This window comes from Netta rufina, assembly GCF_964035555.1.
Source record: "Netta rufina genome assembly, chromosome: 1".
In the NCBI taxonomy this organism is placed as follows: Eukaryota; Metazoa; Chordata; class Aves; order Anseriformes; family Anatidae; genus Netta; species Netta rufina.
In genome coordinates this window covers 193019469-193033740 of record NC_140123.1, presented here as the reverse complement: position 1 = coordinate 193033740, position 14272 = coordinate 193019469, and the positions used below count along the sequence as shown (strand labels likewise).

The 14272-nt window shown below is 37.3% G+C and overlaps 1 protein-coding gene across 3 annotated transcripts in view; it reads left to right on the top strand.

Moving 5' to 3' along the window:
* The window catches only part of KMT2E (lysine methyltransferase 2E (inactive)), a 65205-nt gene that overhangs the window by 29641 nt on the left and 21292 nt on the right, over positions 1–14272 (top strand). For all 3 annotated transcript variants that reach the window (XM_084297674.1, XM_084297675.1, XM_084297673.1), the window contains 8 exons: positions 3140–3312; positions 4650–4688; positions 6420–6632; positions 8014–8144; positions 9924–10041; positions 10194–10303; positions 11231–11492; positions 13498–13596. In XM_084297674.1, coding sequence (XP_084153800.1) covers positions 3140–3312; positions 4650–4688; positions 6420–6632; positions 8014–8144; positions 9924–10041; positions 10194–10303; positions 11231–11492; positions 13498–13596 — 1145 coding nt within the window. The remainder of the gene's footprint in view (positions 1–3139; positions 3313–4649; positions 4689–6419; positions 6633–8013; positions 8145–9923; positions 10042–10193; positions 10304–11230; positions 11493–13497; positions 13597–14272) is intronic.

Genomic DNA, 14272 nt, shown 5'->3' with positions numbered 1-14272 from the left:
CTGAACATTGTTAAAGTTTCTTAAGAGTTAATGTAGCTTTTACAGTAACAAGAGTACTTTGAGTAAGCTACTGAAGATAGATGGGAAAGTTTGAGACTACTGGGATAAGAGAGGGTTGCAAAGTCCACTTTCTTTTGGGGAGAAAATGACTTCATGTTTCTGTCACTTCTTCCTTGACAGTGTAGACTACTTCTATTCTAATACTAACATCTTAAAACTATTCCATTACTGGTGATACTCCTGTCTCTGACGAACAATTACATAATAAATGAGCTTTAAAACAATGTAGCATAGCTTTGAGAGGTAATACCAACTCTGATTTGTTGGCTCTAGATTTGTATATGTATATAGGTATTTTTGTCAACCACAAAAATTAATAACAACTCTTTGTTTTGATAATCTGATGAAGCAAGGAGCTTTTTAGTCTCTGTTTTATAAAATGAGCTCTACTACCATTTACAGAATGTCAAAGCTCAACTGACATTAATTTGTCAGGAGTTCTGTCAAGCCATTGTCAAAATGTGTCACTGGTTTGGTTGACAGGTGATAACTTTAAAGCTCTGTTGCAAAAGTCGTAACATAGAAGACCGTCTAGAGCTTAACATGTTTTACTTTCAGATTCTGTCTCAGAAGTGCTAGGGGTTTGTGCAAGCTGCTTTAGTCAGTTAGACATTAATGGCTTATTTAGAACACCATAATAATTTCTGGTTTTGTCTGCTTTCATTTTAACAAAACCAAACCTACTTCATAAAGTTTTGGTTGACCTGCTAGATGAATTTAGAACTCAAAAATACTCAAAAGTAGTCTTTTAAATCTGCTCTGTGTAGTCAATAGGAAAATAAATGGCAAATGGTAAATCTTAAGTATCAAAACAGTAAAAAATAAGTATGTATACAGAGGTTCAGAGGCTTATATGTAATAGGGCTTTTCATTTAGATGTGCGAGTACTTCACTGTGTAATGGTTTTCATTCTAAAGATTTCTGAAGTGTTGCTGCTGTTAGCCATGTTGCATCCAGAGCTAAAAAGTGGGCAGCAAGTAATAGATCAGTTGTTTGACCTCAAGAAAAGAGCCTTTAGGGAAATGTGTCCCATGATGTGAAAGTGGGTGAGTGTCTTGTGTGTGTAACCACATGGGTTTTCTTCCTTGCAGCATTCCTAGTCTGTTGTTCTGGAGCCCACGGTTGTATGATGTTGCTCTCTGAGGATTAGATTGCCAGCTTTGGTTCAGTGCGCTACCTTTGTTAAGCACCTAATTTTGTCAAGGATGATTTCATTTAAAGATACAGTAGCCAGATATGTTACTTGTTCAAGGATGGTGCTGCAAGTGGTCTGGTCTTGAAATAGGTGCTGATGAAGCCACGTGCTGCTTTTGGAGAAGTGTCTGGGCTCGTAATTTTTGTGAAAGTTTTGGGAACTTTGTACCTTGCCTTCCAAGATGGAAAACCTTCACTTAGTGTGCTTTGCGAAGGCTCTTCAAAGTGAAAGCAGGTTATGTAGGTTAGGAAGGAGTGTTTCAAAACAACTCGGTGTAATTATATGTTTGATTGAGGTAATTACTTTTTTACAGTAAGCTAGAGCACAGAGTAGATAGACAACAGTATTGAAATGGTGCTTCCCTGAGGAAGGTGGTGTTCTGTGGGGGCTTTCAGGTTGGTGGTTTTTTTGGTTGGTTGGTTTTGCCTGTGACATGATATGTAATGATGCTGTAGGCATTAGTGTATGGAATACAATATAGGTGATTTTAAGGGTGTTGATTTTTTGGCTTTTCATTTTCCAATTGTTGGGTGTTCGGCTAGTCGTTAAAATTAGTTTTTTTATTAGACGTTTCTTCTGTGTGTTTTTAGTGATAGTTCATAAAATTGTCCCAGTAGAGATGCAAACAAATTAAGATCACCTATATAAATATATATATATAATACGTGCATAAATATTCCTACATCAACTTATAGGTAAAGTATAGCTTTGTCTAATAAGTTTAGAAAGAAGAACCAAGATCGTAAAACTGGGTTGCTTGCTGTTCACAGAGGAATCCTGTTTAAGGAATGCTGTGAGCAAGAAAAATCCAGACTAACCAGTAGCTGGATCTCTTTATTTAGAGAAGTTTTCAAGAATAGATAGTATTGTTGAGTGCACTGGTAAAGGCAACATCCTTTTGAGCTCAGAAGGAATGTTTTCTCTGCTCTCATCGTAAGTATTTGTAAAGCCTTCCCCTGTGTGGTTTCAAAAAGTCTTGGTAGTGTGAAATGCTCTGGAGGCAGAATATTTGGAAAAGCTGCTAAAATGTGAGAAGTCTGTACTAAGCATACGTGAAGAGCAGTCTGCTATCTATTTGTACCATCTCTCTTCCAATCCTTCCCACAGTTGACAGCCTTTCATCTTGACAGAACTAGGGTAATCCTGTTTCAGGTCAGGAAATGTATTTGTCTGACATAAATGCTGATGTATGCTAAACTTCAAACTTTGGCTTTAGGTCTTTGTGTCACAACAGAAAACAAAAATAACAGTTTGTGTACGATCTTGTTTTAACAAGGAAAAATAGACTTCCACTTTTCTCTTCCTTGGGAGTAGCAGAGTGTCATCTTCAGGGGATTTTTTCTTTTTTTTGAGAGAAGGCTTTCAGCAACATTGACATATTTGCCCTGAAAAAGGAACTTGACACTAAAAATTTCAGCTCAAGTAGTTGATTACAACTTGCACATGACTGATTAATAGGCTTTCAAAAGAAATGCTGGGCAGTCATTAATTTTAATCCTCTCTAGAATATCGTCATCAGAGAATCCCAAAGCTGTATTACAAGTAAAGGCCTTATGTAGGTGATGAGTTGACGAGTAATTCTTTTACCATTTTTGATTTCGATTCTAATTTTGGTTAATAATGGAATGCTATAAAATAATTCAATTTTAAAAAATGAGTTAGTCTGGTATCTTTTTCTTAACTGGCATTGCAAACATCTGCTAATTTACTAGCTTTTCACAGATACTTATTTTCATGCTGTTAAAACTATTGATGAATTTTGTGTATGAGTTCCTGAAATATTTGGCAGTACACATTTTGGGCTTTCAAAGGCAGGTGTAGAGTAGCTAGTGAATGTTCTTTCTGTGTTACGTCATTGCTTACAAAATGTTTTTTCTTTTAAAGATGGGGATACCAGTGCAACAGAGAGTGGTGATGAGGTTCCTGTGGAACTATATACTGCTTTTCAACATACACCAACCACAATTACATTAACTGCTACAAGAGTTACAAAGGTCAATGATAAGAAAAGGAAAAAAAGTGGGGAGAAAGAGCAGAACATAGCAAAATGTAAAAAAGTAAGTGAATGTAATATTTCTGTTTTTCTGTTATAAATTACAGCTGTGTGACATTTCTTACCAAGAGACACTGGTTTTAAAATCCAGGTTATTGTTACTAATATTTTACTACCTGGGTTTAGATTAAAATGCAATATTCTGCTGTAGTACATGGTACAACCTTCATGCCTTTTCCGTTCTCATAAAGTAAGATGTAGCCATGATAGTTCAATTTTATAATTGAGATAGAATTTGTAAGGAGGAATTGTATTTGGCCAAACTGCTTAATACAGGTCGAGGTGAGGCAAAGCAGGTTTTGGATAACGAAGAAGAATTGTCTCCTCAGTTGTGGTTTAAGCTCAGAAGTGGTTATAGAGTGGTTTGGATTTGAAGGACCCTAAAGATTGTCTGGTTCCAGCCCCATGCTGTGGGCAGGGACACCTTCCACCAGCCCAGGCTGCCCAAAGCGCCATCCAACCTGGCCTTGAGCACTTCCAGGAATGGGGCATCCACAGCTTCTCTGGGCAACCTGTTCCAGTTGGGTTGCTGCCCAATGTCCTGATGTTGACTTTATGTTCATTTATTTGAGTTGAAATTGTATGGAAGTGTGCTGTCAGAAAGTTAGCTAGTGAAATAATTTGGTGAAGAGGTTATGGTGATAATACCGACTGGTTGTAAGCAACATACTTTCTACGTTAAGAAGTAAAGTACATGTGATTTCCTAAACTAATGAGTTGCCTTCACTGGCTTGGATGAGAATTTTGTCCTTTAAACGTAGGAGTGAGAAATAATATTTCCAAAAAGATACCAGTCACTAAGTAAATATTGCCTTTTGAATGAAAGGTTCTGAATATAAATTTTACTACGTTGTATTCTACTGTTTTTTGTCTCCTAACATAACATAACTTAAAGAATGAAATCTCAGAATGAAAGTGAATTTTACAGGTTCTCTGTCACCTGCTTCCCCCTTCCCCTCTTTTGATGATTATTGCAGTAAAGGATATGGGCTATTCACAGACTTAACCTGCTAAGTAAAGGGTGTTCCCTAAGTAACTGTTGAGCTACTCTTCATTGTGTTCTGAATTTCTAGAGTCACGTTGTAATGTGGGAGAAAGGCAGGGGTACATGGACCACTAGCACTGAAATGCAATGTGCACTTAGTTTGAAATGCTGATTTTATTTTTTTTAATTTGTTTTGTGGGAGATAACCCACTGACTTGAGATTTGAGTAGCTCATCTGTTTTCTTCTTGCATGTTGAGAATGGTCCACAAAAGAGGAGGTAATTGTTAAACAGGTTTTGAATTGCTTAAGAGATTTTGTATTTCCTCCTAAGAAAATAAATATAATTTTGTTTCAGGCATTTCGAGAAGGATCCAGGAAATCTTCAAGAGTAAAGGTAGTGTGATTCAGTGCTTTGTTTTTGTTATACACCTTAATTGTATGTTACTGAATGCATAGTCCCAAATACCCTGATGCTTCATATTAAAGTACTAAAATACTCTTAATAATGAGTTATGTAGTTACCATAGTAATTTTAAAGGTATAAAAAGCATGTTTTTGTTCTGCAAAGTTAACCAAAATAGTATAATGTGAGCTTTTTTTTCCCAAGAATACCTGCTACTCAAGAGCCAGTGGAGGAATTAGGGCACTTCAGTGCTATGCAAGGGAACAAAGTTCCCACGTGCTTCATATGAGTTTAGTTAACTCCAACTTATCAATAATTGTAAGCAGTAAAAGAATGAAGTGACTATGTTGCATTTGAGAGCCAGCATTTCTGCTGTCATACACGGGTGTATTCATGTGGTGGGACTGTTTGCTAGTGCTGGCATAGTCTCTGTAATGATGAAGTGCTGGCATCATTTAAGGAATGGTGTTTGGATGTCTGTTTTCTAAGACTGTAATGTTATAGCAGTCCTCAGATTTTTTGTGGGAGAGAGAGATTAATCATGTGAAAGCTAGATACTTCCCATAGTTTATTCATGTTTGAGATAAATACACGTAGGACACACCTTAGGCTTAAGATATACCAGATATGACTGGGACTTGCAAGTATGAAGACAAAATAAGGAAATGAGAATAAAATCTCAATTCTGTCTTTATGAATTTGGTGTTTGTGTGGCTCTGTTGCTTTTTTAAAACTGCATCACTTTGTTACACTGTTTGTATGTATGGTTCCCGCAATGTACAAAATAAATGTTATTAGTAACAGGTAAATTAAAAGTACTGAACTACTTGCTGTTTTATGAATGTTTAATAGTGTCTCTGCTCAGGTGGATAGAAAAGGGAGCGTTGGCTGCTGCTGTCCATAAGGAGCACTGGTTGGCTGCAGCCTGCCTGCTGTTTGTGAGGTCTGGAGGTACAATGGTACTTTCTTTGAAAGTGAAAGGACCCGAAGCACTGCAAACAAAAATTGTTTAGTGAGGAACAGGCAAGGGGAGAAAACTGCTGTGTGCAAAGTCTGTAATGTTTGAGTTTGCAGCCTTTGCACCTCATTGCAGTAGTAGAAGGATTTGTAAAGCTTTGTAAGATGTGAAGCAGGAAGATGTAGCATAGCCCTTAAAGCTGAAAGGGGTGTATCAGATCTGTGTGTAATTGAATGGAAGCCAGAGTTCTTTATATTTGCATATGTTCATAAAGTTGAGTAGAAAGGGAGATTTGACCTCCAATTCCTGCACTGCTAGATTCCTGATGCAGGGCAGTTTTGGGAGGAGACAATGTCAGTCTCCATCCTCATCCTGCTAAAAGCCAGAATCCCTGTTGAAAAGGGATGTATTCCTGAACTCGGTCAATGTTTATGAAATGATGCTGTTTATAAAAGAACAAATGTAATACTATTGAATTCAGTGGAGTGCTCTTAAATAATGCAGAAATTAAAATTGTACTTCCCATAGAGTGAGCTTTCCCTTCCTCCAGTGGAGGGAAAAGTGCATGCAAAGTACTGTTAAGACAGAACTCAATTATCATAGTTGTTGCATACAAATTCAAATATATGGCATTCTCCTGCCGTTTATTTTGTAGCATGTTGTAGACATATTCTGAGTTTCTAGCTTACTAGTGGGAACCTTTCTTTCAATAAATAAATAAAATCTTAACCTTGTAATAACTGGTTGCTTACTCTAATTTATAGGGCTCGGCTCCAGAGATAGATCCAGCTGACAGTTCGAACTTTGGATGGGAAACTAAAATCAAGGCATGGATGGATCGTTATGAAGAAGCAAATAACAACCAGTACAGTGAGGGTGTTCAGAGGGAGGCACAAAAACTAGCTCTGAGATTAGGCAATGGAAATGACAAAAAAGAAGTCAGCACCAGCAATCTGATTTTCAAACCTCCAGTAGAGGTAAGGAGCTGTGCCACATTGTGTCGTTGTGTGTGTGTTTTTTACCATAACAAAGATAACCATTTAGATGCCTTAAAAATAAAAAAGTAAATGAATTCACATTCATTTCCTCTATCTAGTCTCACCAGACCTAAGCATCAGAGTTGTAACAGCTTTTTCAGAGTTTCTAATTGATGTTCATACATGCTGTATTGCTCTTGATTATAATCATATTTACATACCAATTTTCATAAAATAGTTAAAATGCTATACTAAGCCTAAAACCTGAATTGTCGTTTAAAATATTTGTTGTGGAAGGAATAACACAGTAAACTTCCTTGCTACCGTTTCTTTGATGTGTAAGGAATACCAGGAATGGTTAGAGTAGAAAGAAGCATCAAAATTTGATATTTTTTTTCCTAAGTGTATCAACATGTTAATTGCATGTGTTTTTCTTGAGATGTGGTAAGTCTGTTCTGGATTTTTAGATATTCAGATAGAATAGAACTTCATTTTCATCATGAAGGATGTTTCTGATGGTAGGTGGTATCCCAGTACTGATGTTTGACTCTGTACTCTTGTGATCCTGTAATTTCTAGTTTATGAAGAAACTGTGCAATGTCTTTCTGTCTTTGACATCAGTTAATGATCAGCTTAAAATCAGAGCCATATAACAGACCTTAGCATTTTGTAGCAGAAATCTCAAGGAGTAGTTACTGTAGCAGATTAATAGAAGCATCTTTGCTTCTTTTCCTCAAAGACCATCATGGCATATGGGACAGCCTCCTTAGAGGAATATCCCTGCTTACAGAGCCTTTTGCCTACATAGAGGCTACTTCCTTTTTGATTGACGATGACAGTTTTGAGAGTTCACTAATTGTCAGGGTATGTATTGGTTTTTAATTAAAAGACATCCTTCCATCTAAAGATACGGAAATAAGAAATTTGCAAACTTTCTCAGGTTTCTTTTTTATTATTTTGATATTTTCCTGTTCTGTTTTTTCCTTGAATGAATCATGGATGTCCTTGTATGTTTGCATGTTCTGTTTTGTTTGAAGGAATTGAAGCCTTTTGAAAGCATTATGCAAATGAATGCAGCAATTCAACATGTGCTGACAGTTAAATGTACTGTGGGATAAAATACGTGAATTGTGAGAACATCTGTATGCTGCGATTTAGCTGTACTAGAATACAAGGCTAAGGCGTTTTTTGAATTTAAGTTCTTAACTAGTTGCATTGGTATGGGAACAGGACTGCTTGATCAAATTAGTCTGGAGGTTTAATTACAACAAAATTTTCAGTTCATATAGCGGTGTTCAGTGGTTGTGGAAGTATGATCTGCTGTTAATAATTTTCCACCCATTTTTGCCATTATTTCATAAATTAACTTCTGTCTTTATAGAGTTACATGCAAAAAAACAAGAAAATTTTAAAAGCTGCCAAAGACTTGCCTCCTGATGCACTTATTATTGAATACAGAGGAAAGTTCATGCTGAGAGAACAATTTGAAGCTAATGGATATTTCTTTAAAAGGTTTGTTTATTTCAAATATGTTATAATAAGGTAACTATTAAATGCTCTTTTGCCAAACTTGTGCCTAAGATACAAGTGGGTCTTGATTACCAGTGGTGCCTTGCATTTACTTGTTGTCTGATTAAAAATAATTGCAGCTGGTATCTGGTGTCCTCCCCTCTCTCCTGGATATCATTATAGCTCTCTTCAGGAAATAGTTTCTTCCTTCTTTGTTCTTACCTGGCTAAAGGATTCCTGCGTTCTCAATTATGTAGATGTGCACCTTAACCCAGGGATTGACAGGTCTTGCCATCCTAAAATAATCAGCAAAGTAGTGGTAAAGACTTTTTTTTTTTTTTTTTTGAGAGAGAAAGATCTTAATTCTATAAGGCTAAGAACAGAATTGAACACAAGTCAACATGGGCTTATTAACTGCCGTGGTTCTCTAGTTGGTGGGTTACTGAGTAATGCTGCGTGGCTGCTTCCTGCAGATCATTGTCAGTGCTGCCATTAAATGCAGGGACACACTGACTTAATGGTTGGAGAGCTGCCAGGCAGAGAAGGACCTGGGAGTGATGGTGGATAATTGGCTGAATATGAGCCAGCAGTGTGCTCAGGTGGCCAAGGCGGCCAACGGCATCCTGGCTTGTATCAGGAACAGTGTGACCAGCAGGGCTAGGGAGGTGATCGTCCCCCTGTACTCGGCTCTGGTGAGGCCGCACCTCGAGTACTGTGTTCAGTTTTGGGCCCCTCGCTACAAGAAGGACATCAAGGTGCTTGAGCGGGTGCAGAGAAGGGCGACGAAGCTGGTGAGGGGCCTGGAGAACAAGTCCTACGAGGAGCGGCTGAGGGAGCTGGGCTTGTTCAGCCTGGAGAAGAGGAGGCTCAGGGGCGACCTTATCGCTCTTTTTAGGTACCTCAAGGGAGGCTGTAGCGAGGTGGGGGTTGGCCTGTTCTCCCACGTGCCTGGTGACAGGACGAGGGGGAATGGGCTTAAGTTGAGCCAGGGGAGTTTTAGGTTAGATGTTAGGAAGAACTTCTTCACTGAAAGGGTTGTGAGGCATTGGAACAGGCTGCCCAGGGAAGTGGTGGAGTCACCATCCCTGGAAGTCTTCAAAAGACGTTTAGATGTAGAGCTTAGGGATATGGTTTAGTGGGGACTGCTAGCGTTAGGTTGGAGGTTGGACTCGATGACCTTGAGGTCTCTTCCAACCTAGAAATTCTGTGATTCTGTGTGATTCTGTGACTTGGGACATCGCAAGACACTTGCTGGAGAAGTGAGTGTAGAGCTTTTGCTCAGTAAAGCCAGGAGGGTTCCCAAGCAACTGCAGTAGCAGCACTTAAAGTATGTCCTGGCAGAGTGTTGAGATGCCCAGTTCCTTCAAGAAGGCTGGGTGCTAATGGCACTGCAAGAACTAGGCAGGGGTGGGGTGGTGGATTTTTTTTTTGGAGGTGATTGTCTGAGGCAACTGCATTTCTACTGGAGTTTCATTTTATAGTTAGTTACAAGAAAAGCTTAAGGAAGATTTAGAATCTTTACCTTGTCTTTTCCATGTTTAGCGTTTGTTTCTCATTTTAAATCCCATGCAGAAGAATTGCATTTAGGGCTGTGACTCAAACTTTCGGTATTCTGAAAATACATTTGGAGAACATGAAGCTTCAAATACAAATGGGTCATTCTCAGATAAGCCCTCAAATTCAGTGTGTCTTGCCGACGCTATTTCACATTAGTTAATTTTGTATCAAATAGGCTGTATTTAGAATTTTTAAAAATGTTCTGGTTTTCTTTTATTTTTTTAGGCCATACCCATTTGTTTTGTTTTATTCCAAATTCCATGGGCTAGAAATGTGTGTCGATGCAAGGACTTTTGGAAATGAAGCTCGATTCATCAGGCGTTCATGTACACCAAATGCAGAGGTGAGAATATACATGAAATTAAGTTAGGTTTATTTACTTACATGTCCCCTTCCCCTTGATTTTTTCCAACTAATAATTTGAGCACTTTCTGCAATTTCTATACAACAACAATAAATCTTCATTACACTAAAATGATGTTCTCTTTTACATAGGTGAGGCATGTAATTGAAGATGGAACGATTCATCTTTATATTTACTCCATCCATAACATTCCAAAGGGAGCAGAGATTACAATAGCATTTGATTTTGATTATGGAAATTGGTAAGTATTTGAGCACGCTGTTCATTAAATAACATTTAATGCCTGTTAAGTTGTGATGCATTCAGGGTGACCTTGATTTTTGTATCGTTCACTTCTTTGCGTGCATTAATAATGCAGTGCTCATTGAGTATTTATGTTTGCAGTGAATAGTGTGCATTTAGGCAGGGTTTCTTTTATATTTTTATTACTGAATATCTGTTGCTAATTTTAGCAATATTGTAGTTACCTATTAGTAATGCAGATAACATGCAAACTCGGGTGAATATGAACAAACATGGACTATGAAAACTTCTCTGTATATAGGTGCCCCATAACGTGGGGAGAGTAGAAAAAATGTAGAACTACACAGTGATGCTGTACTTCAGAGTGGCTCTGTAGTGTAACATTGGGAAGATGGTGTCTGGAATTGAGCTATAAATAGTTGATTAAGAATGTTCAAAAATACTGCATGCTTAGTGCCTTAAATTCTATACTATAGACACGTTTCTATACACGTTTTTCTGAATATAACTGCTGCTCCTTTTATTATCTGGGGAAAACTGTAGTAAACTGCCATTATTTGTAAGATTTCCTTTGAAATGATAAAGGAAACTATCGCTTAAATTCTGTTTACATACAAAAGAGCTGTTATTTAGTCACCTCTTTGAAATCTGATGGCAAAAGAAGGCTTTTGAGACCCATATGGGCCTTATTATAAAGTAAGGTGTGTCATCTTGTAATGATTTCTCTCTGCTAGTAGGAAGTGTTCTAGAGCACTGGCCCATTGTGCAGGAACATCTAAGCTGACACCAGCTCAAAAACTGAAGCACTGAAGAGTCTAATTCTATATGTGAAAATTATCAGCTTAAATATTAGTTACAGGTTTTTTTAATCTTATTGCTGTACAGCCTAATCAAAATATTCTTTCTTGAATTTATCTACTTCTAGTAAATACAAAGTGGACTGTGCTTGCCTCAAAGAAAATCCTGAATGTCCAGTTCTCAGACGCTCTGAGCCTACTGAAAACATCAATACTGGATATGAAACCAGAAGGAAAAAGGGAAAGAAAGAGAAAGATGTTTCAAGAGAAAAAGAGACTCAAAATCAGAACATCACGTTGGACTGTGAAGGAGGAGCCACCAAAATGAAAATCACAGATAATAAGCAGAGGAAGCTCTCTCCCCTCAGGCTCTCCATTTCTAATAATCAGGTATTGACACAGAAATGATTAGGAAGCAAAGCTTTTAAACACAAATGCTCTAAAACTGTGTAGTTACTAAAATTATTTTAATAAGTCACTGAAAAAGGGATATGTGGATTTATCAAAAACCAAAATGGTGCATAAGCTGTTAAGGTCTTTTACATTATTCCCAGTTTTACTTAGTTTGATTGGATTTAAATATTTTGGTTCCCTTACCAGTTTTAATTAGACTTTTTTTTCCTCTAAATTTCTTTGTGGGTCTCTGATGCAAAAGCCTCATGTCATGCTTTCAGGAGCTCCCAGACAGTCATGAAATGTAGATAACCAAAAAGCCACGTTACTCAGAAGTGTAATATATTAAACATAACAATAAATAACACTGCTCCTGTAACAAATAAAACTTCAGCCCAGCATATTGAGCGTTGGCTGCAGCTGTCTTGTAACTTGGTAAGGAATTTAAGTAGAGTTTGGAGAGATGGGAGGAAGAAGATATTTTCTGAAGTTAGTGTGGTGAAACTACTTGCTAATACCATGGTAGTCAATTGTTAGATCTGTCTTTTTTAATGTCAGTATGAAAGAACTAATGAGAGAGAGATCCATGAAATTAATTATTAACCTAGCTTTGCAGAGCAGCTGTTAAAGAAGTATTTCACGAGAGGATTGTTACCTTGGTAACTATCTCTGTTGTAGGGAAAATACAATTTAAACTTTCTTTGAATGTGGTGGCTTGTGATGATGATTTAAGGGGAGAGGGAGAGAGTTTTTGTTCTGGGAGGAGAGATTTTTGAGTTTTTCATCTTTTAGTGTCACTAGGAGCAAAGGAAATTCAGGGAAAAAGAGCGTATTTGACATCTCCCTCCCCCAGTTTTCATAAGATGATCAAATTGTTCCGTGGTTTTAGTAGCTATGTTGCTTTAAAGTGCTTGGAAGTCCAGAAGGCATGGCATGTGACTGTTAAAAGCAATCTGCAGAGGCAATATTTAAACTTTACAATCTTACATGACTTTTTGTTGCTTTTTAACTGGTATTTGGAACCTTCTCCTGGGCTTTTAGCATAGGGTACAGTGCTTTGGCAGAGCAGTCACAGGAGAACTCAGTGTTTTTTCCAAACTGAACCTAACAATAAGAATTAAAGAATTAATAAGAATTGTGAGGAAAATAAAGCTGTTAAACTATGTATATAAATATAGAGGCCCAGTTAGTCAATTGATAACCTTCTTTTCTGTGACAAAATATATAACATTAAGGTAAAAGAAAGGATATGGGGAAATGTGCTTTAAAGATAAATGCTAAGGAGTTCTGTTTAGTCACCTAACCAAAAGGTAAAATTGCACGTAGGGCTAACAAACTTAACCCTCAAAGCTACCCTTTTGTGTTCTTTTCTTAAACCAAATGACCATTATTAGTTAGTTAAATTTTGTTTCTGTGTGGCATGGCACCGTTATTAAACTACAGTGAGATTGTAAACAGAAAATATCACTTCAATGAAATACAGTGGAGCTGAGAAGAAATTCCATATAATAGTATGTTAACTTCTCCCTTTGACATGACAACATTCATTGTACATCATTATAATGCCTTTTTTTTTCCAACGGATGTATAATGTAAAGCTCCTAATTTTTTAACTTGTTAAGAAGTGGCTAGATCAGTGGCCCGTGTTAGTGCCCAAGTTTCTGGTGGACTGCAGGTTTAATTCTCATAATCTGAGGGGGGCTGGGGGTGGGTGGGTGGCTGGGGATGGGACCCCAAAACTTCAGTAAGATCAGTATACTTAAGAAAAAAGATACAGATGTGTCTAAGCTCAGATTGAAAAAGATCTAGCGAAGTGGTTATATTTACAGGTTTATGCAAAGGTACAAGTGGATGTCAGCTTTTTTACATTTTACCTTGATATATTGGCTTGGTTACTTTTGAAGTAGTGATCTGAGGATTCTTAGTTCTGTGTAGCTTTTAGTATTCCCTAGTTTGCAGGAGGTAGTGGAGCTTCTGTAAAGCAGTCATTTCCATCTTTCAGGAGCCAGATTTTATTGATGATATAGAAGAAAAAACTCCCATTAGCAATGAAGTAGAAATGGAATCAGAGGAGCAGATTGCAGAAAGGAAAAGGAAGATGGTAAGTTGGGAAGCAAGTAGCTGCCTAAAGTTGTCACTAAGGCTTAGTGACACCTGCTCTTCCCATGCTAATTGCTGCCTTTCTGTAGGCGTTTAGAGTCTGAGTATATGTGAAGTCAGATCCTTACATGATCTTCAACTTCAAATGCAAGGCTTGCTATTTAAGTGAGAGCATTTCATCTGGCTTGATCATCGCTTTCTGACAAAAAAAATCTGCTTTTATCTTCAAATGTATATAACTTGCTATCGCTTTAAAAAAAAGATGTGTGTAGAAATCAAGTAGAATTGATTTCCTTCACTCCTTATTATTGTGCATTATTTTTAATGGCTGTTTTATAGATGGCATTAACTTTTTTTGAGTTCCCAACTTATAAAGCCTCAGAAATCCTAATTTTCAGAAGTTGGTATAGAACAGTGTTATGAACACTGATATTATAAAATGTGGTTTTGTGTTGGGCATTCAAAATGTGAGATGCTTCAAATAGATTAAATCAAAATCTTGACCAAGATTTATAACGCAATACTAGTACTTGGAACGTTCTAAATGCTATCATTTTATTGTCTATGCTCACTTTTTGTATACATATTTTTATTTGGAAAAACTTCTTATTCTAACACTTCACTGTTCATGACTTTTAAATGTTCTACTTGTAACCAGTCTTCTGAACAGACTTACC